At 40.5% G+C, this 26,531-nt stretch overlaps 1 protein-coding gene across 2 annotated transcripts in view; it reads left to right on the top strand.

The window, feature by feature from the left end:
* Positions 1-26,531, top strand: part of Epha4 (EPH receptor A4) — a 132,303-nt gene that overhangs the window by 98,870 nt on the left and 6,902 nt on the right. For both annotated transcript variants that reach the window (XM_005001035.4, XM_003463990.5), the window contains exons 6-15: positions 3,117-3,241; positions 4,447-4,606; positions 6,098-6,209; positions 13,773-13,831; positions 14,145-14,258; positions 14,501-14,686; positions 18,569-18,630; positions 19,072-19,281; positions 21,271-21,420; positions 24,745-24,938. In XM_005001035.4, the coding sequence (XP_005001092.1) occupies positions 3,117-3,241; positions 4,447-4,606; positions 6,098-6,209; positions 13,773-13,831; positions 14,145-14,258; positions 14,501-14,686; positions 18,569-18,630; positions 19,072-19,281; positions 21,271-21,420; positions 24,745-24,938 (1,372 nt within the window). The remainder of the gene's footprint in view (positions 1-3,116; positions 3,242-4,446; positions 4,607-6,097; positions 6,210-13,772; positions 13,832-14,144; positions 14,259-14,500; positions 14,687-18,568; positions 18,631-19,071; positions 19,282-21,270; positions 21,421-24,744; positions 24,939-26,531) is intronic.

Here is a 26,531-nt window from a genome sequence, read left to right as displayed (position 1 = left end):
CATCTAAGAAAATGAACTTCAGGCAGGCACATGGGCAGGGTGATGGCTTCCAGATGGAGAGCTGATGGAGGCTTTATTGCAAACGGTAGGAAAAGGCGAGGGAAGAGCTCCTTTGTGGCTTGTGATATGAAGGGCATCCAGGTTGCCAGTTTCCAAGGTGGCAGTGTCACAAAACTCCGCTTTTCTCAAACTTGTATTCACAGAAAGTTCCAAGTTCTTCTTTAAGGAAGAGAACCTGTACCGCCATTGTCCAACAACGCAGTTGCATGTGTTAGGTGTTTCCCAGTGTCACTTGGCAGTGGATTGCTTTTGTCACTGTCCCTTTATGTGTCATGCTCTTTGGAAGAACATTGGCCCAAGGACTTCAGATTTGAGCTACATGATGTAACACTTCTTGAAAATCAGAACTAGTGAGGCTTCTTTCTTTCTCCTGCTTACATCTCTAGTTGGTACTGAATATAAATGTGAACTCTGGTTTTCTGCCTGTCCCCCATCCTGACCTACTTTCATCCAATCTTTCTTGCTTTTCTCACTTACATTTTTTTTTTCATAAACCTTTCATTTTCCTGCTTTTTAGTGACACCTGAGTCAAGGTACACTCTGTTCATTTATTTTCAGATCAATTTTCCAAGTAGGACTGAATAGAAATCATCTATTAGCCCACATGATCGTATTTTATTGCTGACTCTCTGAGGTTTTTGAGTACCTTGGCTGAGCTCATATTCGTTTTGAATGGCCACCAGAGCACCGCTGCTTAAACTTCTGGAATAGAAATTGGTTTCATTTCCCACATGCAACAGTTTAGTGATTAACCCAACCAGAGAAAAACTGTCTTAGTTCATCGGTGCCCTCGGAGAACAGGTAGGCAACCCTAACCCTGAGGAATCTGCCAGTGATCAGAATCACACCCAGACCATTTGTAAGAGAAAGTTCATTTTATAATTTTATGCTTTTCCTCCCTCCTGCTTGTTTCTAACAGCTTCACTGTTCTATTTCATTTCCCGATCCTGAACATTGGATTTTAAAGAGCCCTTCTTTATGAAGTATATGCTAAAGTGCTCTGTGAGGTGATATATTTATTACCTGGAGTGAAATGGCTTTTCACAGTCAGGCAGCCTTTGTAGTCTCCTGGCTACCTTTGGATTTAAGAAAGCTTCTCCTTGGAGTTTGCAGGATGATGGCTCTGCGTCAACCAATAAAGAGAAAAAAAGATGCCTGCGTGCGTGCGTGCGTGTGTGTGTGTGTGTGTGTGTGTGTGTGTGTGTGTGTTGGGGGAGGGGCCTTAATGCAGCTAATGAGCACATTTCCGGTTTTCATTTTCCTCAGATGTTCAGTGGCTTCCATATGTCTGCTGCATGCAGCTTTGTTCATCTAGCTTAGCATTAACTAACCTCGGAGCTGCATTTGATGGAGAACATGTGTACCCACTGTATCTTTCACTTGTATTTATGTCTGCAACCCAATCTGGAATAGCTTTGGGATTGAGAGACAGATAGAAAAGAGTGTGTGTTATCATTCAAAAACATCCCTAACAGAAATACCAAGCTGTCAAATAACCTCCAGGAGACAGTCTCTGTACTGTCTTCCCTTTGGACTCTGACTGTCATGTGGCCAGTTGAATATCCTGCCACAAATATATTTACCAGATATGGCCAAGGTAGTTTGAAAATTTTCCTGTTCCATTGCCAGAATTTATTTTACTTTTTCCTACTCTTCCCTCTTAATTATGGGTTATCAATTGTGTATCCATTGGGCAAAGGCATGAAGATGACCCGATATTAGTTCTTTGTTCTGTATTTTTACTGTCCACCTGATCTCTGAGGTTCTGGGCCTGTTGCGTTAGATAAGATGAAGGGGTCTGTGAATGTTCGCTCCTTTGCTCGGAGACTGCACACTCGGTACAGCTACCAGCAGTGGCTTGTTAACAGGTGGCAGGAGATGCAACCGTGTTTTGCTGGGACACAATCCTGACACCCACAGTTTAAAAGAAAAAAGGCTTACTCTTTGCTCTTTGCTCACAGTTTGTAGAGGTTTCGATCTGTAGTGGACTGCTGCAAGGTAGGGCAGCCTGATGGAAGGCGCTGCAGAGGAGAAACAATCCATGGCATGGCAGACAAGAAAGAAAGAGATGTCAAGGGATGTCAAAAGGAAATAGACCCCTTCCAGGCCACACAGTGGCCCACCTCCTCCAATCAGGCTTCACCTTCCAACATCATGTTGAGCTCTAAGCCCACCCATGGGCTAATCCACTGGTGTGTATTGTACACCCATGACCGTTACCTCCCAACGTGCCACCTATGGGTGTACGAGGCTTCGAGGAAGCATCTAGACATAAATCATATAAATATCTAGATATAAACTTGACCACCACAGAGAAGAAGCAAACACAGCAGCCTGCTTTGACAAATCTCCAAGTTGGCCTTCCTTCCCACTCCTGGTAACACGTCTAGCAGATGGCTGCTTTTGTGTCAGTTGAAGAAGGAAGGTTTGCTACTCAGCAGACAAAAACCTTATTTCAACTCTTGTAAAATAGTTGCAAATACCATTTATGTCCAGGGAGACCATCATGCTTTATTTGTGTTCTTCACTATTTGCATGGTTGTAAAGTTAAAATTCTTGCTGTAATTAAGCAGTACTCTTATTTATATTGGGAAGTATGTAAATTGTTTGCCTTCTGGCATTCCCTGCAGTACTTGGGAAGAGTTGCAAATTCTCTTGCTAGTGTAAAATTAAATATCAAGAAGATGACACTTAGAAATCTTGGCGGTGGATGAGAGGAAACTTACTGAGCTTCAAGGGAAGTGTTCCAAAGGCTTTCATGGCTTGCAGAAGGTCAAAAGCCACACAATGTCTTTCATACTGCTACTTTGGGTGAGGAAGAGCCCTGTGAATGTCCTAAGCCTTTACTTCTGAGATGGTCCTATTAAAAGAAACCATATAAATCTTTTACGGAATGATAAAAGGATTTTTTTAACTAGAGAAGAGAGAAATAGTTAAGAGGAAAACTAAATAAGTCTACATGATATTCTTCAGCAGGACAAGAAATTACTGATCTCACCCAAAACTTGTTTTCCCCCTAAAATTAAAGGTCTTTTTTTCTTTCTTTTTCTCAATAGCACCATCATCAATTGCTTTGGTTCAGGCCAAAGAAGTAACCAGATACAGCGTGGCTCTGGCTTGGTTGGAACCAGATCGGCCCAATGGGGTTATCCTGGAGTATGAAGTCAAGTATTATGAAAAGGTATCACTTGAAAGAGCAACCTGCCTTCCTTCCTTCCTTCTCTCCTTCCTTTCTTTTCTTTTTGCCACAGTACAGGGTAACTGGAGTGGCTTATTAAACCCATGGCACTTACACTGAGCTTTAAAAAAAATTAATTTTTTTAAAAAATTAATTTTTAAAATTTTGAGGCAAGGTTTCACTAGGTTGTCCAGGCTGGGGTCAAATTTTAAATCCTCTTGTGTTGGCCTCCCAGAGCACTAGGAATATAGACCTGGGCCACTAGGCCCATCTGCTTTGAACCTTCTGTTCAGATGTTGGCCAGCTCTGGAGCATGGAACATCAGAGAACCCTCAAGTAAATGCATCTTACTTCCTAATGAAATCTGATGTGAAATTTATAATTTAGTTGGTTATCTTGAAAAATAGAAAAAATATGTACCATGTTCATGTGTGTGTGTGTGTGTGTGTATGTGTATGTTGTATATATATTCTAATAATGGAAATCAAGACAGCTAAGAAATCCTAATTTACCAACCTTCTGTCAGAGAGTGTGACTCATAACAGCTGCAGTCATGATCTGTTTAAGTAGATCACTGCTATGCAGAACAAAGGTGTAGGTTTTGATGACTTTTAATAAAAAAATCCAGGAAGGAAAATTACATTCTTCAGCCTCTTAAAGTTATAGAAGGCATTATTTTTTATATATATAACTTGCCTCTTAAAGAATTGAATTCTGAAGAGCACTATTTGCATTCAAGGCTGTCTAGAAAATGAACAATTGTCTTTCTTTTTAAAAATAATCACTTGTTGGCTTCCTTATTAAGGCAGAAAAGGGACTTTTTTTTTTTTTTAATTGAAATCAGACTACAATATTTTTTGCTTTTCTAGATAGAAAATAGAAAAAGACAAGGGACCATCTCACAGTTACTTCTTTTAAATTACTGGGTGTGCTGCTAGAAAAGACATCAGATCATTTAATGATCTTTAAAAAATAACATGAGTAAAGATCTGGATACAATGGTTTCCATGGACAGTCAGACCTGAGCTGCCCATTTCTTCCAGAGTTGAAGATGCCACGACGGGGTTTACAACACTGACGTAAAGATAAAGTTTAGAGGGTTGATCAGGCTGTTTCCTTCCAATTCCTGGACATACTGCGCTGGTTCCTTTCATGTCAGCAGAGGATTCATTTTGCTGCCTTCTCCCGTTTTCCTTCCCATGACATAGGATCAGAATGAACGAAGCTACCGTATAGTTCGGACAGCAGCCAGGAACACAGACATCAAGGGTCTGAACCCTCTGACTTCCTATGTTTTCCATGTGCGAGCCCGGACAGCAGCTGGCTATGGAGACTTCAGTGAGCCCTTGGAAGTCACGACCAACACAGGTAACAGGCCACCCAGCTTCCCTCTCTTCTGGGGTTCTTTTTATAACCCAGGACAAACACTACCACAGTGATTTAAGGAGTTGGACATAATTTTTGGCTAGGTAAGCATTTTGTTGTAATGAATGTTGTATGAAATAAGATATGTGATGTTCAACTTGGAAAACCTCATGCTCTTTGGAGAAGAGCATTTTTCATAAAATCTGATCCAGTTTCACATGAATGAAAAATGTTGCCCATTTTTCTCTTGATTCTACAAGCCATGAAAAATGGGATTACTAAGCTGACTAATTGAGGGTTATGTAGATACCGTACATTAAGATAAATAAGGCACATTCTTCCTCAGAAGATTAAAGGAGTGACCAAAAAATGCTGTTTCCTCTACTTATTTCTCAGAATTTGTTTAAATCAAGTCAAAGCAGTTCTTTAAAACCCTTTGGAAGAAGCATATCAAATCTTCCTGTATTGTAAGTTGGAACTTTGCAAACCCAAAGTTTGCTAACCAAAAATCAACAGCTGCATTAGACATGTTCTCCTCTAGAATTAAAAAAAGTCAATTAAATTGAGCCTACTTGATGAGGAGATAGAGGGGCAGAATTTTCAACATCAGTTATAGAAGGCAATTTGATCAACACATTTGTCAGTTAAAACAATGTGAAAAAACAGAAGAGGAATTAGTGTTGAATCAGAAGGGGGTACCTGATATTTATGATCCAGGAGGCTATAAGGAAGAAATGGTTTTGAGTTGGATAATTAATTACAGGAAGGATTTTAAAGCCTAGGTGGAGAGGTAGGGCATTCAGAACCGTTTAGCCTCCGTGAAACTTGCCCGAAGTCATTCTCGCCAAGGAATACAGTTAATCATTATGTACAGGTTAAAGTGGTATATTAGTAAGCTGTCATATTACTGGACAAAACAACCTACAGCTTAAGGAGGAGAAGTCTAATGTGACTGTTTCAGAGGCTTCAGTCCGTGGTTGTAGGGCTGTCAGGCAGAGGTGTCATGGCAGAAGGGCACAGGGGAGCAAAGCTTCTTGTTTCACCGGGGCTGGGAAGCAGGGTGCCAACAAGAAAGAGACCCCCTAACAGCCCGCTCCCACCTGGATCCCTCCTGACAGCACATGCAACCAATCCACAGATGAGTATGTTGTCCTTGTGATCCAGTCACCTTTCCATGAGTCTTACGATCCAATGAAGTTGACAATGAAGTTTAACCATCACAGATAGTGCTAAAGTGGGAAAGATGAAAAGACAACAAGTTATGTTTACCATAGGATTTACTAAAAGTCTCCTGGTATAAAGGTCCATCACACTGGTCTTTGTCTCGTTAAGGCTAGATTAGAAAATGCTATTGCGTGAATATGTAGAGAAGGGTAATGGTGCTGAGCGTTCCAGAGAGCTTTGGAAAGCTGAAAAACAACGGTGGGACCGAGTCAGAAGTTCTACCTTTTAGGCTGTCCACTCCGGCTAACCACAGTGCAACTGTCCTTCCAGTGCCTTCCAGGATCATCGGAGATGGGGCCAACTCCACCGTCCTCCTGGTGTCTGTGTCGGGCAGCGTGGTGCTGGTGGTCATTCTTATTGCAGCTTTTGTCATCAGCAGAAGGTAAGCACTGCAGCCACTCATCATCCCCCCCCACCAGCCGCCTTCCCTCTTTTATGAGGGAGCTCTCTGTCTTCTTTCTGCATGCAAAACAGAGGCTTTGGATTAGTGTCATAAACGTGGTGTTTGCATGCCAAGCTCCCTCTTGTTTCTTTGATCTTCCCGCATCCCTACTGGAGCTGACAGAGTGCCAAGAGTCCCAGGAAGATCCAGCTAATTCTAGGAAGCCATGCAAAAGCCAGCCAACAGGTGGTTTCTAAACACTTTCAGTTATAAGGCATTATATATATCCACCTGTTAAGTCTGGATTGACTGCTCAGGGTAAGGCCCATGTAAACCAACAGCCCAGATACTAGGCTTTTCCATTTTTCATTTCTCTTAGACATGCAGATGATCATTATCTGCCTGGAAAAGTTATTGGCAGAAGAATTTTGAGAGGCATCAAAGAGATACTAAAGCATATGCTAGGTGCTTCAACCTATTACTGATTAACAACCCTGGCAAGTAAAACAAAGGAGGATGTGCTAAGCTCTCTATCTTACCACTAGAAAGGCTATCAGTGTCCCTAGAGACGATCCACTGGTCACGTGGGCATGATAGTGCCCTTGGAAATGAACTCGGATTATTTATTTTATGAGTACTACAATCCTACTTGATACTTGAAAGACAATCTAAGAAGGAGTAATTGTGGTGGCTTGATTGTTTCCATCTATTTTTCACACCATCCAAATGCTGGGTTTCAATATGCACCCCAAATCAGGCTCCTCTTTGTATCATTTATATGAGGACCTGCCCCTTTGTGACCTTTACCTCCACATACAGCCAACAGTTTCTCCAAGTAGGTCTGCTGTTGTTCAGTTGATCTTCTTACATGTAAAGTGTCCCATGACATAGATGGGGAAAATGATAGAGTGACGTAGTGATTGTCCAGGACAGTTGCACGGCCATACTGGCAGGTAAAATTAATAGTGTCCCGATACCTGTGCTTTTCTTCAGGCCAGGTCTGTTCTGCTGTCCTCTCTTCCTGCAAATGATCTCACCAAAGTTCCAACAGTGCCTCTGGCTATTCCCACTGCCTGGCCACGCCACTATGCTTTTACTTCACACTGATGTAACTATAATTAGGATGGGGGCTGTAGATCCTAGTTTGACTGTGTGGCTTAAATTGTCACATCTTTTCTCCTACCTCCTGCACCCGTCCTCACTCTCCAAAGTGTTCTGGTATATAGATATTGATTTGTTCACGCTAATAACAACACAGTATGGAACAATGCCTTCTTCTGCACATGGCTATATTTGTCATTGAGTTCATCCATCTTGGTGTAGAGTCTATATGTAGGTGTACTTGATTAGAGCAGTGAGTTTCAGCTCCAGGAAGTTAAAATTTGGAAGTCAGTCAAGATGAGCTTTTTTCTTGTCCATGGCCTTTTGGTTTTGTGTATGCACATGTGTCACACATGCAACACGTGGGAACTGAATGCCTGGCTGCATATCCATCTGATCGCGGGGAGTGGAGAACCCAGTGGGGTATGTCTAGAAATCACAGGGGTCTTTGCTTTTTGTTAGTATGTATTTCTGTAGTTGAAGTTTTTATCATATATTACCACAGTCTTTCTTAGAAAATAAAGACATTTAAAGATACAAAAAAAATAGGAAAGAAATTATTCATTACCTCCACCTCACAAAAAGTAACTGAAACCCAGCACCATGGGAAGCTCAGCAGCAGAGCCGAGAGTCTATCCTGGGTCCAGTCCATTTCCTTGATGTTGGTAGGAAGCATTCTGTGGTTGTGGTCCAGCTTATCTTAATTTTTTTTTTTCTAGTTTTCATTTTAAGCAGCCTTCAGTAAAGCAGTCAAGCTGTAGTAATTAGGAATAAGTCACCTCATTGTAAGTTTCTTCTGGTTGTTCTGCTTAAAACATTGGCTTTGATGAAAAATTTCTTTTAAAAAAAACATGAAAGCATAATGCAGAGAGACAAGATTATTAAAAGCCAAGGCTACCGAGAATAGCATCCTCACGCCTGATGACTTAATTCCCTTTCTGCTTTTATTGATCACATTATTATATAAGGTAGGATTGATAGCAGGATGCATCGGATTTCCAATTATGAGTTCTCCCCTTAGAGAATCGAGACTGTCGAGTTACCCAGTGATGATTCCTGTCCCTTCTCCGCCATTTAAAAAAAAATGTCACTTCCCAAGGCTGATAAACACAGCTTGGTGATTGGTCCTCAATGGATCACTTTTTAGAAAATGAAATGTCAACCCCTTGCCCTCATATTGATTCTTCTTTAGTGCCAGCCATAAAGCTGTCACGGGAAGGGCTGGCTGGAGCCAGGTAGCTGACAGGCGTGCGGCAGCTGATGCACACTCAGCCAATTCTTCTCCCCACGCAGGTTGTCTGCGCTGTTATCTCGAACTAGAAATGTTTAAGTGGGGCATGAACAGGTGAACAGAAAGGAGACAGGTACTAGGGACAAAAGTCGGCCAGGCTTTTAGTGAGAGTACAAATGAAAAGTAGTAAATGGTACCCTGAAATAATTTGCCAGGCTTCAGCCAGCAGATTGAACACCCAGGGCTGTAAAATCTGTGTCACGGCCTTGCCCAGCAGGACTGCTTCCTGCTTCTTGGAGGCACACGGGATTGATGCCAGAAAGGATGCAAGAAGCCGGTCCCTTACCCCTTAAGCTGAGTCCCACACTGCTGTTGGCCTGTAACATTCAAGAATTTGTAAGCCTTCAGATAGTGTTGGTTCTTCCAGTGACCCCGAAGAGAAACTCTGTTTGCTGCTAATTGCTATCTAAGGAGAAGCAGCCTCAGGCTGACAGTCAGTATCTTGAATTTTTAAATAGCAGCTGGTTTATTTATTTTCATTGTATTCTATTTGTCCTGAAAATCCTGAGCTTAAAGCAAGCCAGAATAATCTCCTTTTTTTAAAAAATGATTCATTTTGGATGATCATTTTAAATGAGTAAACATTTAGAGAGATTTCAGGTGAAAGAATTGAATTCGTGTATTTAAAAGGAGATTATCCACTTCATTGATTTAAATGTATTGTATTTTTTACCACCCACATTATGTCAAGCAGATTAATTGACATATTGTGTAGATGTCATTATCTGTGCCTGTCTTCATAATTCAAGTTATCATTTCTAGATGGTACCAGCCTTCCAGAGCACACTGTGGTTCTGGTTGTGTAGGTAGTCTCTGTTACTGGAAATTGTATTCCAAGCCACAGACACCATTTTGGTTTCCTATTTATATATGTGTGTATCTTTGTTCTCCATGATGTAACCTCTTTCTTCACTGCTTTTATAAATATTCCTAAAAGGCCTGTTACCAGTGACATCACAGAGTACAATTATGAAGTCACAGTCTTCAGGACTAGTGACTGGCTCTGGTTTATTTCTCTGACAACTGCCCCTCCTCTTTTTGTATTAATGATTTGCCCTTGAAGTATCCAAATCAGAATTAATCCAGATTGGTTTTGGCCAGTCTGTTCTCCCCATAATATTTTACAGTTCAGGTTGATAAACAATTTTAAGAAATGACCAGAATGCAAGAAGAGTCTCTCTGACTTTGGCTTGTTTGTTTTTCAGTACAGCTTGTTTTTTTGTGGCACTGTTAACTGATAACTAAGCTGCTTTTATGCTGACTTAATGACTGCTAGACATATTTCCACTTTTGGTAGAGTTATAAACAAAGTACTCCTTTTACCTGAATTGAAGAAAAAGAAATGTTTTTTATGAAAAATCAAAATGGCTTTGACAAACATATAATTGGAGACTTGTAATCCGTGATGATGTGCAAGTCTAACACAGTCTAAAGTTAGTTAGCAAGTTAGTTTTGTCTACTTTGGAGTTAACAGCTCACTTAGTGCTGAAACAGTTCTGCTCAGCCTGTATCTATCTTCCCTTATGCCCTAATTTTCTTTCCTGCATTATTATGATCACATAAGAATGTCAGCCTAAATTGGCCCTGATAAAGTCATGTAAATGCACACAGTTAGGGGGCAGATGGTAACCTTGGAACATTTCTAAACAACTTGTGTGCAGTAGGAAATTTCAGTTTGCAACCATTTCAACATGTTGCTCGCGAAGAAGTCTTTTAAGGCATGGTTTGGTACAAGAGCAATTGCAGCTCGGTAGAGGAGAAAGAAGAAGGATGGATTCGGTGACTCTTTGTGAGTGACCCTTGGAGCACAGGAAAGGCTCCGTCCTCAAGCTGTGCTCATTATGATGTTGCTTTGTCTTCTTTAATCTGCACTTTAGCTGAATAAGTTACTTACCTTTGGCTAATTAGTTTTGGAACAGCGAACCACATCCATCAAAGCTATCCACCTGATGGGAGAAGTTAGTTATTTTGATAAGAGCAGGGTTTGGGCAGGGGCTGTGTCACAGTCACATTCTCTATTTTGTTTATTTTATTGAATAGTGAGCGTGCTGGGAGCCGCACATTGGCCTGGGACAGCTCTGTGTGAATACACTTATTACTTTCTGAGTCCTTTTCACTGTAGGGGCGGGCGCCCCTCACTCTTCTCCGCTTCACCTGCCGAGCTGGCCTTTTCCTCACTCCTGCTGTTGGAAGGGACCGTGCTTCCTTCTGCACCACTCACTAACAAGCCACACCACTCCTTCCCCTCTCTAACCGGCTTGTCCACCTCTCCATAATTAGAAAGTCTTCCACAAAGCTTCTCTTCTGTCATTCAGGTGATCCGCCTGGCGTGTCAATTTAGAGCTAGCTCTTCTGTAATCTCTGTGGTTCCTCTAGACTGCCCGGCCCAGGAATGAGCTTCAATGGGTCTTCTTTTGGGGGGCAATAATGAGCCACATTGTCCTACGCTGAGCCCTGGAGAAAAGGTCATCAGGTGACAGGGGTAGAGTGGAATGCAGGCATTTCTGCTTTCAAGGTATTATTAAAGAACTAATAGGCTACAATTTGCCTTTGAGTGGTAATACTGTGTTTCTTTTTCAACATCCCCTGCACCCTTGTAAGGCATTTTCCTCCAAATAACTCTCCAAGCAAGGAAATGTCTTTAAAAACACGCCTTCACTGCTCATTTAAGTCCTCTTTCTGTGTTTGGAAGGACGGGGAAGGGATGGGTGGGTCAGCTTTGTAATTAATGACCCTTGCTCTTCTGTGTTTCCTCTGGCTTTGGCCATATTTAATGAATATGTTTGATGTGGAACAGAAAGCCACCCTTCTGGGTAGCTCGAGGCTACTGGGCTGTATGTCTATACAGGTCTTTTACTAATTCACTGACATTTCAAAGTGGCTGCCATGAGCTGGGCTGTGTGACTGAGTCGTAGAGCCCTTTAGTTGGCATGCCCCAGGATCTGGGTTTGGGCCCTAAGGCTGCAGGAAGGAGTTGAAGGGTAGGTGATGCCACCAAAGCTCTCTCATTTTATTTATTTGTTTATTTATTTGTAGGGCAGAGCTTCAAATCTGTATTCAAGATCAAGAGTGATTTGAAAGATATACATTTAATTTTAGATAAAGCCTTTAGGAGCTCTGATAAGACATAATCCCTGTGGCTGGCAAGGTTCTATCACACCCTGGGGAGCTACTCATGATGTTTTCTTGATATAAAATGTTGTTTTAATAGCCTCTGACCTAATATGCTTGTAATTCCTATAAAGGGGGGGATGGAAGAAGTGGGTTGGTGATAACTTTCCTATAAAATCATTTTAGGGCATCTAAGGCTGTTTAGTGTCTTGGACGGAGCAGTTGATTTTAAAAGCAGTTGAATGTAAGTGGGTTTACTGGTATCAAAATGCCCTGTCACTTACATTAACCTTCTCCATTACCCCTACCTACATCTCCAGTAGGACAGGTGCTGTACAGTTCTAGCCAGAGCAGGGGACCCATCAATTTTGCACTTGCTGAGAGGGGACATAGGTCACTCACTTGCTACCTGGCCTTGGGTCCTCTCCCGTGTACTGTGGAGCTGAGTATGTGCCTTTCCACCCGATTTCTTTCATAGACCCTCCAAAAACCCTTTGAGAATTTAAACAAAAAGGCAAACACAAGCTATTATTTGAGACTGAAATCTGCACCTTGTAGTTAAGCATAGTAACTGGGGTCTCTGTTTTGCTAAACTGGTTCATGCTTGGCAAACAGTTAGAGGAGGAGATAATATATGTGATGAGAGCACTTTGAAAAGTTAAATGCAGTGTGAAAGTGCAAGGTATTATTATTTGTCAGGGAAATATCCACACACAAGAACATCTGTAGGCCTGGAGGTTCTGATTGCTGACTTGGTTCCTGCGATGCTGGCTCTTGGGAGAAGAATATGGGAGGGAGCCTCACACAGATGCTCAGAGTCGGGCTGCCTGGCTTCCTGGGTCCTCTGCTCATTGCTTTCTGCTTCTCCGTCCGTTCAGAATTTAGGAAGGAGGACATGAGACTGTGATAGCACCACACTGCCAAGATGCAGTTTCTCACCTCAGAGCCTCAGGTCCCTCACCCCTAAGAGGATTGATTGACCTCATCTTTTAAAACTAAAAGAAAGATACAAGATCAGTCTAAATTCGAAAGTAAATTTTGCATTTTGACAGCCATAAGTAAACAGATTTCATTCGCTAATTTGGTTTTGGCTTCTCAAACTTTAGAAAGCTATGTCAACTGAGTTTATTTCCCAAGTCCTTTGTAATATTCTTCTGATTCCAAATTTATATGTTTATTTAAATGCTCAGTGGTACAGTGTTTGCCTAGCATTCACAAGATCCTAAGATCAATTCGCAGAGCTGCAAAAAATAAAATTAAATTCCCGTCTTGAGTTGATTTTCCAGTTCAAGTAATTAATGCATGTATTTGTGTATTCTTGATTCAAGATTTACAGATACTAAGGATTTTCTGATTCCCAAGACTATGACAAAACCAGAATTCACTTCAGTAGGACATAGGAGGAAAATGCAGATGTTGAGACCATACACTAGTTTCACAGAAGAGAACCGGACAAAGCAAACAAAACCTTCCCATTTTCACTCATAGTCTTCTCTGAAATCTTAAGGAATATCCAGATTTTTATTAATAATATAGAAATGTATGTGGAGCAGCTGAAATCAATAAAAACACTGCTTGAAGAGTCTTAACAGGATAATGAGTGTTTTGGGTATGGTTATTGTAGGTATAATAACAAGACTTAACATTATCATATATTGATCTATGCAGAACTACCTATGACAGGTTACTTTAATTTTAAGTTAGAGTACATATATAATATGTGCAGGTGTGTGTTATTTGGAAAAATAGCTAATAATTTTATCTTTACTAAGATGTTTCCTCTTCGGATTTGAAATTATATTATAAAATCTTTGTTGTATGTTGAAAATCGTGGTTAAGAGGAGAGATTCTAGGCTCTGGTAGGGCTGAAGGCTATGACTTGATATGCAGGTGAGAAATATATTTACCTTGTTATTTCACCTCTGTGAGCTGCAGACTTCTCATCTGAAATCTGCACACTATCTGCTCGACATAATTATGGTAACAAAGAACTCATATATGACTTTTGCTGCAGCTTTGTGTTGGAGGGAAGTAATTTTCTATTTATATTTTTTTAATAGACGGAGTAAATATAGTAAAGCAAAACAAGAAGCAGATGAAGAAAAGCATTTGAATCAAGGTACCAAATGCATTAAAAATGATTTTCTTTATAGAGCATGTCTTGTTTTCTAGAAGTATCTCAGTAATAACAGGGCCATTATTACCTAGGTAATTATCCATGTAATGTACTTCAGATATATCACGTCAAACAAATGGTTTAAGATGGTTTAAAGTGAAATTAAAGACAAGGGTGAGTTGGGAAAATTCCTTTAGACTAAAGCTATGCAGCTAGCTCAGTTTTCCTGTTAAGAATTCTTTAGGCCTGGATTACATATGTTAATTAGTGGTTCCTGAGAAGAGTTTGCCCAACCTATTCCATCTTCATTACTTAGGTGTCAGAACTTATGTGGATCCCTTTACATATGAAGATCCTAACCAAGCAGTTCGAGAATTTGCCAAGGAAATTGATGCATCCTGCATTAAGATTGAAAAAGTCATAGGAGTTGGTAAGTGGCTGAGTGTCTGTCTTAGAAATTAGCTATCTTGGTGGATTTAAATGTATGTATGTAAACTATGTAAGTGTATGTATACATATGTACATGTATATATATAAATATTGTGTAATGAGAGTTCCTTATTTGCAGTATAAAATATGCACAATAAAGACCTTTTGCAAATTTTGAGTTTGTTGTAAAACCCTTCAGTCTTGAGTTTCTGATTCATTATAGATCCCTTTTCTCTCCTAAAGGTGAATTTGGTGAAGTCTGCAGTGGGCGTCTCAAAGTGCCTGGCAAGAGAGAGATCTGTGTTGCCATCAAGACCCTGAAAGCTGGTTATACAGACAAGCAGAGGAGAGACTTCCTGAGTGAGGCCAGCATCATGGGACAGTTTGATCACCCAAACATAATTCACTTGGAAGGCGTCGTCACCAAATGTATGTGGGGTCGCTCCCTTTACCAGGCCAACCTAGAAATTACTGGGAAATTAAGCACACGTTTTCTTTACAGGGAAGTGACAGATGGAGTATACCCACTGGTTGCTAATACGGAGAATTCAGTGTAGGACAAGTCATTAATCTTGTAGTCAGTGCTAAGTGTGTCTACAGTTACCCTATCGCCAAGGCAGCTTGCATGAGATTTCAGGGAAATTAATATTGCAAATTTTTGGTACGCAATGCCATCTTTCAAATCTCTGCCAGGCCAAACTGACTGTCACAATGTAGGCACAAGCAGATGGTGAACAAAGTAAATTTTAAGTATTTTTCATATAAAGCGCAACAAAACCTCAACACACCTTGGGCGGAAGCTTTGGTTCCAGATGCAGGGAGTGAATTTGAGAATCTTTATTATATTGGAGGGGATTTGCTTGTCTGCTCTGTCTGATTTATAGCTGGAGCCATTCCGTGCCTAGTGATGGTAACACCTGGCCGAACTTTCCTTTTTTAGTCCATTAGCATTCACTGAGCCTGTGAACTGTGCTTCAGTTAAAATACAACACAGCGCAACAGACACGAAGCAAACTCCAAGTATATCTGGAAGGCTGGCTAGGACAGCCTTACGCTGTGCCGCATGGACAGTCCAACTGGAGCGGTGACTATGTAAGGCAGTGCTGTTTCAGGTGCCGTGGGACCGACTAGGGTTCTATAGGAGTCAAGGATCTTGTAGGCTTCGGGCTGTGTCTTTGGGAAGGTCCAGACTGCTCTTATTTGATACCAGGTGGATTCACAGGTGCAAAGTGGAGGGAACAAGCTGCCTCTGGGGGTGAAGTGCAGGGCGGAGCTGGGGAGGGTTAAAGTGATACAGTGTGTGTGGTAGTGGAATAGAAGGCACAAAATCTTTACCAAGAAGAAACAGAGGTGGTAACTGAACAGTGAAAGTGCAAACTAGTTCAGAGGTCCTCAGTCCGTCAAGAATTCCCCGACAAATTTGAGACAGCTTCTGTTGAAAACCCACCCCTCTAAGTTTCCATCTGTAGGTGAGGTAGGACCCCTGAGTTTGCATTTCCCGAGAGCTCACCCCAAGTGAAGTCAGTGCTGCAGTTCAGGGTCCCCACTTTGGAAACCATTGGCTGGTGATCAAAGACAGCTGTGTACTTCTAGTAGAACAGATGATGCTGGCTGGGAGTTCAGTCTTTCTGTTTCAGTTTTTTCATCTGGAAAATGGAGATAAAAATAGAATTTGCCTTACAAGTTTAGTTAGGGAGAAAAGGAAATATTTAGAGTGGTTAGCATATGACAGACTTAACAAAAAAACTCATGTATTGTTTTATCTGAAGAAGTATTGTTTTATCTGAAGAAGCACATCTTTCCTCGTCTCCACAATCCTTCAAACAAAACTTAGCGCCAAGGATATATAATTTTCCACCAAAGGCGAGGGCTATAATTAGCATACAATGGCTCTATTGGCTTTTTAAGATTAGTTGTACAATCAGGATATTCTTCTGCTGCCTGTGGCCTTCAGGGTTGCTTGGAACCCCTCACTCCTCTCATTAAAAGATATCATTCCATTTAAATACTTCCCCACGTCCATTTTCTAAAAGAAGAAGCTCTGTTCATCTTGGGGTGTTTTTCCTGCCTGCCGCAGACAGTGATTTTCATAGCATCTTGGCAGAAAAGAGAAGAAACAGGGAATCTTTGTATTAAAGTCCCACTGCGCCTCTAAAAGGCATCACTATTACAGCTGTATCTGTTATAAACGACTGGATGCATTTGCATAATGCAGTTGTCACTGAATTAAAATGATTTAAAATTTCCACCAGAGATGCCGCCCCTGTCCCCCTCCTCCTCTCCCCCCTGCATCCCGCCTGTTGCGGGGATAGAGCCACCTGCATCCTGAGCATGGCCTGGGCCCGTTTTACAAGCCCTTCTGCTGATGAAGGCATTCATCTTTGTTTCTCTTGTAGAGCTCGTAAAGATCCTGACAAATGGATACTTTTAATAACAGAAGGAAGAATGTAGAAAAACTGTGAGGATGGCGCCAAGCGTCAGACTAGGGAGGTATAAGGGTGAAAGGGTAGAAAGGAAGCGTGTGAATTCTTTACCAGCAGTTACTTGGATAACTTTCTAAATTGGCAGGAGGAACATAAATTCTTCTCCCTCTTCCCTTTCTTTTGGGTCTTCTACTTTTCTCCAAAGCTGCAGAGGGCTCTAGTGAAACGGTAATTGGTGTTAATGCTTAATGCATGGCCAGGAGACTCAGCCTTTCTTCATTAGTTGACTAAGTATCTTTTGATTAAGGCAGGTTAATTAAAACTCACTTAGATGCATTCAATCTGTCCAAAGACTGGAATGCAAATGTATGGATAAAGAGGCCCCAGGATCCCACCCACCCCATCAGCAAAGGAGAAGCCTGGAGCAAGTTTAATCTGTCCTTTAGGGTGCACCAAGATGCCTTTTTTGGTGTGTGATCTTTATTTCCTAAAGTAAATATGCACTCCAAGTTATTGTCTTCTAATTCAAAATGTTTGCTTCTGAATGATTTCTGATCCCCTCCCCCTCAACACACACACACACACACACACACACACACACACACACACACACACACACACACACACACACACACACAGAGATTTCATTGGAGTTAAATCCTCCTGCCCTTCAATACTTTTGCCTGGCAAGTAAAGATATTTTCCCTCTTCCCCACTCCAGAAGTTACTAGCCAACAGCATCTCTGGGTGGAAAATATATTAGTTTGGAGAAATAATGGGTGCTTTTCAGGAAAGAAATGTCCCAGCCCATTTTCTTCCCAGACTGAATGACTTAAGCCCAAAGCAGCCCAGCAACAGAAATGAGTAGTTTTGATTTATTAAACTGATGTTTCATTTTTATCCAAGGAAATCTTTTATGAACTCTTGACTCCTTTACCTTCCTTTCAGTAAGAAGCAGATTACTACCCTCTACCCTCCAACAATACTCCTTAGAAAGAAAGGAGTCCAGACCTTGCGTGCATTGGCAGTGATTAAGAAACTAAAGAATAATTCTGATTTCCTAAGGTCCTCAGAAAGAGAGCTAAGGAGGCATAAGGGGGGTGGCTTAGCCTCCCAACTGCACCTGGAGTAGGAAATCATTTTGATTTTTTTTGCTAAAGTAGGGAGAATGTCCTGAGAATGTTCTAGTACCGAATTTAAATTCCTATCTTAGATGAAATAATTTACTGAGCATTTTCTGCTCTGGTTTTGTTTTTCAAGGTGGGTAGTTTAAGGAAGGAAATGGAACAAGTTTATTTATAGATAGGACAAAGGAAGAGAAAGGCTAAAGCCTCTGAGCACAGCAAGACAATAGAAAAGATGTGTATGTTATGCACGGTTAGGCTTTGAAGATGCGTCCAAATCACGAAACAGCCAACACCATTCCTGCCTCTTGGAACTTGGGTTTCCCTAAGTAAAGAAAAAAGGTTTCCTCTGTCCATTGACTTCTTTAGCATCACACAAGTGGCTCTTCTGGGGACAAAATAAATTAATTATCCTAAAGATTTTTTTTCAGATTTAAACAGGCCTGCCCATTATCGGTCCCCTCTTTTGCTTGAGAGAGCAATTATCCATTCATGTGCTCTCTGGACACCAGAGGCCACTTTAGTTAAAGACCTTGTCAACGAGCCACCCAAAGGGTTAACCTTCCAGATGGAATTCAAGCCTACTCGTCCTTTTAATATTTCATCCCTTGCTCCCCACAGCTGAGGCATAAGCTTGGCTTGTTTTAATTAAATTAGATCACACAAGACAGGTGTCTTGGCAGTAAAATTGTGCACAGCCCATTTTTATCTCATTAACTGCACTGCTCATCAAGGGTTTTTGTTTTTCTTTCTGAAAACTCTAGGTAAACCAGTAATGATCATTACAGAGTACATGGAGAATGGCTCTTTGGATGCGTTCCTCCGGGTATGTATCTACTTTATATTAAACCCAAGATATCTAGAAAACTTTGAACAGAATCTTCATCTGTTCTATTTCGTTGTTCTCATGGACTTTCAGAATACCACAAAGGAAGAAGAGAAGGAATAGAAAGTGATGTGGTTTTTAAGGCTATTAAATAATCCATGGGCAATGAGGAAAGTATTTGATTTATTCTTACATCGTGAAGCTGTTTGAGCCATGGATTCATTACACTTGGATAATTTCCATCTGTCACAGGAAGCAAACCCTGCCCCTGCAGTACACTCTTGAGTGAATTAGTGACTTTGGTGAGAACAGCCCGGAAATAGTGTTGAGTTTCATTGCATACCGGATACAGTTATCAAAAAAAGACGCAGTAATAAATGCAGAGTGATAATTAATCTGGCCTAACCCTAATAGGATTTCTCTCCATTGCCTTCCTATTAGAAGAATGATGGTCGATTCACAATCATCCAGCTAGTGGGCATGCTCCGTGGTATCGGTTCTGGAATGAAGTACCTATCTGACATGAGCTATGTACATCGTGACCTGGCTGCACGGAACATCCTGGTAAACAGCAACTTGGTCTGCAAAGTGTCTGATTTCGGCATGTCACGAGTGCTAGAGGATGACCCGGAAGCAGCTTATACCACTAGGGTGAGCACAATGTGCCGCCTGGCTTTCCCTCTCATCACACTGGCCCTGTCTTTTCACCTTGATGTTCAGGTCTTTGTGTTTCATTTTAGTTTGTTTCCTCGTCCTCCAAAACTTCTTCTTGTCCTATATCATTTTTAAACCATGTTTCTGAAGAAGGAATTTTGAAGCAGATTAATGGTATGACCATTTTACAGAGCTGCAAACTACAACCAAAATAAACTCTTTCTCCAAGATCTCTAGGGCAAAGTATTTTAACAAGTAATAAGAGGGTGTCTTTAAAATTTAACCAAATGAGAAAGAATTTAAAAGGTAATTTACAGAAAACAGATGATCAGCTACTATGAAAATCAGGAGTAACAGAATTTATACTACTTTTACTTCTTTTTTTCTCTTCTTTTTCTTCTTCCTTTCCTTTCTTGTTTGAGCTTTTCTATTTGAGTCTTTCTTATTTTTATGTTTAATTCTTTTTCGAAACAAGATTGAGCAGTATTTTTGCTTGTTTGGCTACTGAATCTGAGATTGTATACATAGGATTTATACAACAGTTACTCTGCAAGGCTTTTCATTATCTCATGGCCTCCAGTTTACTGCTGGCAGCTAAGTGTGGATCAAGGCACAGCTAAAGATGTTCAGTATACAGTTAACGGCACTGCTTGCTATCTTAACCTGACAATCTGAAAATAAAACACTAATGAAATAAACACAGAATCATAAAACAGTTATTGGCTACTAAGGCTGACACTGTTAAAATCCCCGAAGTAGACAGTTACCAGCCGTTTTCCTCCATCAGCTCTCAACGTTTTACAGCTGCAATTGCAAACACCAAGAGAATTTTTGGTTGTTTGATTGGTGGTTAGTTATTTAGGTTCTTGGTCTAATATTCAATTTCTTTGGCTCCAGTTTTGATTCTTATACACATCCTCTTTTGAATTCCGAATTCATTCATTTAATAAAGAGTACCTCTTTGTGGCAGTTAAAGATCTTTTATTTTTTTTCCTCAATAAAGAGAGAAGAGAAAGGCTTCTAAAATGATACATTAACATAGATAAACCCTTATCCAAATATTTAAGGAAGAGAGGCCATGCAAGTATCCTACAATGGATTTTCAGAGTAAACTGCAGTATATCAAAGCAGTTTCCGAGGAAATCTGTTGTTGTGTTTGGTAGCCTTAATGAAACTTAAAGAAAATTTTAAACCATGACTGCATAGGCAGATCAAGGGTCTGCATTCAAGTTGAGTTAATTTCCTCAGATAAAGCCCTAGAAATTCTGAAACTAAATTAAAAGCACTTTATACATAAAGATAAGCAAGAGACACTAGAAGTTTAAAAAACACGCAGCAGCAATTTTAACTTTTCCTTGGTAATATATTATTGATTTATCATTTTTGTGAGTATTTTAAAGAATTCAATAGTAACTAAAACTCTATCCTGCCATTGTCAGTAATATAGCTAATATCTGGTATTATCTGGATTCTTTTAAGGGCCCATTAACGTATTTCTTCTAGACATATTGAGTATATTTCTTTCACTATATTCTGCTGGGACGGTGTGGTAAGCAAAAATTTTTGTGTTTTTCCTCCTTTATCCATTATTTTTGAAGCCGTATTAGCATTACCTTTGTGCTGCGGAGAAAAAGCAGTGCACCAAGAAGACAAAGCAAGCCTCAACTACACACCCTTTGATACATGCTGGACAGAGTTTTCCTTTTCTTCTATAGTATTGCCTTAAGCAGAGCTCAGATAATAGGTTGGCTTTTTACAAAATAATTACAATAGATTACTTAGTCACTTCCTATGAGTAAAGAAAACATATGAGGAGAACTGTCTCAAGCTGGAAGACGAGTTAAAATAAACAAGTCTCTGATTATTGTGGGGAGAGCTATGTCAAGAATGCTGTTGTCCTGCCTGGCAAGTAGTGACTACGTTCAGAATGAAAGTGGCACATCAGTAATATACTTAGGGAATAACTTATGGCTTAAATGCTTACAGGGTGGCAAGATTCCTATCCGGTGGACCGCGCCAGAAGCAATCGCCTATCGTAAATTCACATCAGCGAGTGATGTATGGAGCTATGGAATCGTTATGTGGGAAGTGATGTCGTATGGAGAGAGACCCTACTGGGATATGTCCAATCAAGATGTGAGTCTCGGAGTTCTGAAATATATGGCTTTACATTGAGATTCAGAAAGTTCTGCTTCCTTGTGTGATAAACTGAGCATTTGAGTTGAAATGATATAAATTCAAGGTTTGTAATATATCTAGTAATCTAGTTCCGGTTATGACCAACAACGGCTTCTGGTTAAAAGGATCAGAATTAACAGCTTCCATGGTATAATGTGGGAGAAAGAGAGACAGACAAATAGATACTGATCACAAACAACATGGGATAATGTTTCTGTTCAGTGAACTTTTAGTATCATACTAAAGCAAAATTAATGTTTTTGAATTTTAACAAAATACAGCAAAGATTACCAAGAAACAAAATCCACATGTGGTAAAATTGACACAAAAGGTTTATTGACAGAAAATTAGTGAATATTTTAAAGTTGGCATAGTTGTAATTAGAGCTTGCCCCTTGAGGACTCTAAAATAAAGCTTCACTAAATGACCCTTTGTAAATTATGCACATCCCTGTAAATGTACCATCTGGACTAGTTCATAAGGGAGGATCCACGATGCCTGCAATTTCAGAAAAGCATTCAATAATGACACTAATAAGATTCCAGAGTAATAGAATTTAATTACAAACATCTCCAGCAAAAAAAGAAAAATCAAAACAAAGAGCCCTAGATCAGGGGTCTTCCTAGACCACATTTGGGCTCATTCTGGAAAAGTTTTACTTAGGTATAAGGGGGTTGGGAGCTCCCATCAAAATACAGTGGCCACCTATGTTGTTGGAATCTGACTCCTTTTTTTGAAACATAAAATTTAAAAATGAAAATAATCATCAGAAAGTGTTTACAAGTGTCCAGCTAATCAACTGAGCATATATTTTAGAAAAACTTCTTGTTAAATCTCTTCAGTGTGCAGTACTGCCTTGCTCTCCCATGGGCACAGGAAGTTGCAAAGCCTTTGCAATCACACAAAGAACCAGGTGCAGTTAAATAGAATGCAGGCAGCCTGGTCAGTAAAAGAATATTTGGAGCTGTGGGGAAACTGATGCACTCCTCACCAGTGGGGCGAAAAGAATTCTCTACTGTGAATATCCAAATTAAAAGGAAAGGTAGTACTGATACTGTGTTTTCTGTAATACGTAAAAGAAGAACCACATGAGGAGAAACAGCGCAGCTGGCCTAAATGATAGGTAGTTACAAGCTGGAGAAAAGATTATGGGAGCGAATGGTGTGTTGTGATATTTTATTCGATGGGATTATACAGTGCTTATGCCTTCAAGTAGCATCTTACCTCCTCATTTGGATGCACGTTACAGACCCTCAGAAAGACAGACAAAAAAACCCCCATGAGCAAATCATGCATATATTGGTGTAATTATTTGATGCTTACCTTTCCTTTATTTCAAATGAGAGACATGACTAAGTGTTCCCAAGCACACCATATATAAAGGTAACCGTGTTCCAGCTCTAAATATTTTCATAGCTGCAGCTTAGACAGTTTCTATATTATATTAAACCATTGACTGTTTCTGGCTTTATCCATGAAGCAAATCATCTGAATGCATTTTTGCCCACCAATAGTATCGATCTGCCATTCATATATATTTGTCTCTCTATGCTGGATTCTGTGTAGAGCAGGAATCAATAGGAGATGGATCTGGAGAGTGACCTTCCTGGGTAGAATTCATTGCATGAAAGTAACTGTAGAAAGTATGTCAAATATGTTTTGTTTGTTTGAATTCTTTTTCCCCTTGTAATATTCAGTAGTAAATTGAGAAAGTTCGCTTTGTTAGTCTACAAGCTATCTTTCAAGATGGTAGATAGCAAATAGAGGGTTTCTGAGATGATCAATCAGTCTGGGAAGTTAAAACAAATTGAGTTCCCCTGCCACCAGCCCAGTGTTGCTTTCATTGTCATCAATTCAACATAAAATGTTTTCATCAAGTCTAATGTCAATAACCATGTATCTCGGAAGGAGGGAACAAGAGAAGAAAGTCAAAGGATCAGATTGACCTAGTGTAATTGCCACAATAACCAGAATAAAATGAGATAGCACAGACAACTCTAGCTTGCAGAAGTAGATAATAGAACGAGATGTCACAAAACACATGGGAGAAAAAGGATCAAAGGGGTTAATCAGTTAAAAGGTGATTGTTAAAGTGAAGCAGTTTGCTGGTTAAGAAGACAACAGTCAGATTGGTGGACAGAAACTGGATCCAGCTAAATTAACCTCACTTGAAAGCCAGCTTTTGTGCAGGCTGAGTGGGTTCAATGTGGTCACCGGCATTTCCACAGCCACTGTTTCTCCAGCAGCAATTATTTTGGTAGGAAAACAAAAGTGCTGATTTGAGACAAATAAAACTTTAAACCTTCACACAAATAAATGAGTGTCCAGGATGCTCAGGGTTGCTTATCGATAAAGCTTATGAGTAGCCAAGAAACTCTGGAATAATTTCCCTCTTTAAATGTGGCATGAGTCACACTGTGTTACATTACTAGAGTACATACCCCAAAGAGGTGGGACTTAGAGAAAAGCCAATAAGGAAATAATTTAATGGCAGCTTAGAAAAAATAGAGGTAGCAAAAGACTCCTGAAAGATTTACATCTTGTTGAGTAAGAAAGCCACTCAGATGATCTTGGACAAGACAATTGTCGCTACCATTTTAACTTCTTTCCTTAGATATGTGAGGGTCTTCTTTAAAATTCAAATCTAAAAAAACCTATTACTCTGTTATTCTTTTAACCGACTATTGAGATCAAGAAAGAGATAGGAAATTGGTGTCTAAGGGCATCACCTTCCAAAATGGAAAATGGCTAGGCAACTGGACATAGGCTCTGGTGTGGACCAATAGCAGACATCTGAGCAAGAGGATGCAGACTTAGAATTATGCCAAGGGAATTCCTTTTCTGTAAATGACCCAGGAGGGATCTCTGGCACTAGGGCATTGTCCCTTTTGCTAGGACCATGTGGGTGTGCTGATGCCGAGTTGCAGAATAGGTACGGGCTGGGGGAGGACTGTGTGATCTCTGCAGGCGTTGCCAAAACTCTGACACCATGTTGTTGATCTAACCTGGTTCTGACAACTTTGGAATAGGAATGCATCTTCCCTTCAGAGTTTCAGATTGGCATCACCTGCCTTTCATGAACATCTCACAGCCACAGCTGGTTTCCTCTCCTGCTGCCAGCAATGCTCAGGTCCAGCGTTGGCTTTTGCGAAAGAGCTTGGAGCTGTGCCCATGCTCCGGCTTGCTGGCAACTTCGTGTCTGAGAAACATGCCTTTCTGGAGGGTGAACTTTAAACAGTAGCCTGCTTGGCAGCTTAACATGCCTTCCTGTTGTCTCTGCAGGTGATTAAAGCCATCGAGGAAGGCTATCGGCTACCCCCACCCATGGACTGTCCCATTGCGCTCCACCAGCTGATGCTGGACTGCTGGCAGAAGGAGAGAAGCGATAGGCCTAAATTTGGGCAGATTGTCAACATGTTGGACAAACTCATCCGCAACCCCAACAGCTTGAAGAGGACAGGGACAGAGAGCTCCAGGTTTGTCATGCTTGCTTAATAGTGATGTATGAAACAATGCATTGGAGATGGCAGGCGGGTGGTGACTCACTTTAATTTTTCCTTTTGTGCCAAAGGCCACTTCACAGATCTCTGCAAGCCAGGTGACTTCTTTCTCAATTAGCAGAGTATTTTTACAGTAGCTCTGTGCTCATTTTGTAGAGCCTCCTGCCTGGCAAGCCTCTTGGTAATAAGAAAATTTAAAAAGAAAAAGAAAGTGTTTTTTTTATAATGCTGACCCTGAAACTTAAGAAGAGGCTGAATATATTCCTGGAAAACATTCAGACCAGTAGATGCTACTTTTTGAAAAGACAAGGGAACATGAAATAATAATGATAAAGATGGAAGAGCAGGTCTTTTAAACACCGCATTTCTAAGTTAACTTACCAGGTGTCAGTTGTAGCAAGAGATTCATGATGTTTCAGTTTTATTTCTCTTTTGTGTCTTAGAAGGACACAGAGTCAAAGTAGAAACTGACCAAGTTACAAAAAGCAGTTCATGAATTTTTTTGAAAGGGGGTTTAAAACAAAAGGTATTGGACCATCTGTGAAGGAGTGAGTTCACTGCTCCTACACAAGGATACTGTTTGTGCCATCGTTCACTAGGAGTTTTCCTCCAGGCAGAATTGGATTTACTGCTGTCATATTCAGAATGCCTGCAGACCCATCTGAAAGGGTGCGGACCATCCTTACTCACCTAAATTATTTAAGAAGCCAAGGGCAGTAGGACCAAGTAACTGGCCAGTGACAAGTTAACACCGCTTCATCTCCAAATCTCAGCTGTGCAAAGCCTGCTCCTTTCATCACTGTCCGGGTTAAAAGCAGAAGAATATTTTATTCTTCCATGTTTAAGCCCTGTCAATCCTTGCAAGCCCTCTGAATTCTCCTTCGATCTTTCTTGTAAAAACTTAGCTTCCAGGTTCTGGGGAGAAAGAATAGATTTAGGGTTACGTCAGCCTCCTCGGCCCTCTAGCTCCTCAGTTCCACAGTTATGTGTCTGCAGGTTCTGAGGTCAGTTTCTTGGTGTTGCTTCTCACATAAGTAGGAGAATACAGAAGATACTCACCTGCTAATGCCACGTAACACCTGCTTTGCATCAAAGAAGAGAGTAAATTGAATTATTGGATGTACTTTGCTTATTTCTAAACTTTTCTCACTGACAGTAGAGTGCTTATTACCATTGCAGATAATTGGGTGTCTCATAACATGTTACACGCTCCAGCACAAAATTAGACAAACGTCGTGGTGTTCCACAAAGAACACAAAGACTTCCAGACCAAGCTTGTGACTGACCCTTGGAATTAATGACAGCGCATAGAGATGTTTTCATCTGGAGGTCATTTTGACCTTGTGAGGCACTTAGAGCCCATACCTTGCCTTATTAATGGGCTTTGCTTGAAGTTAGAAGAAATGCAAACCAATGTGTCTTTGTATAATAACAAAAACTATTCACCACTCAATTAAATATCTAGAATTTTATGCATTAATTATTACCTCAAATTCAAGAGAGGAATTAAATCTTGGTTATTCTTGCTAGAAACAACTGCAGAATTTTATTGATGATTAACCCTACTTG

The sequence above is a fragment of the Cavia porcellus genome, unplaced genomic scaffold (assembly GCF_034190915.1).
Source record: "Cavia porcellus strain 051 isolate PalLab524CR breed Dunkin Hartley unplaced genomic scaffold, mCavPor4.1 scaffold_1, whole genome shotgun sequence".
NCBI lineage: Eukaryota > Metazoa > Chordata > Mammalia > Rodentia > Caviidae > Cavia > Cavia porcellus.
The sequence above is the reverse complement of the archived record's forward strand: the minus strand, read 5'-3'. Positions and strand labels throughout refer to the sequence as shown.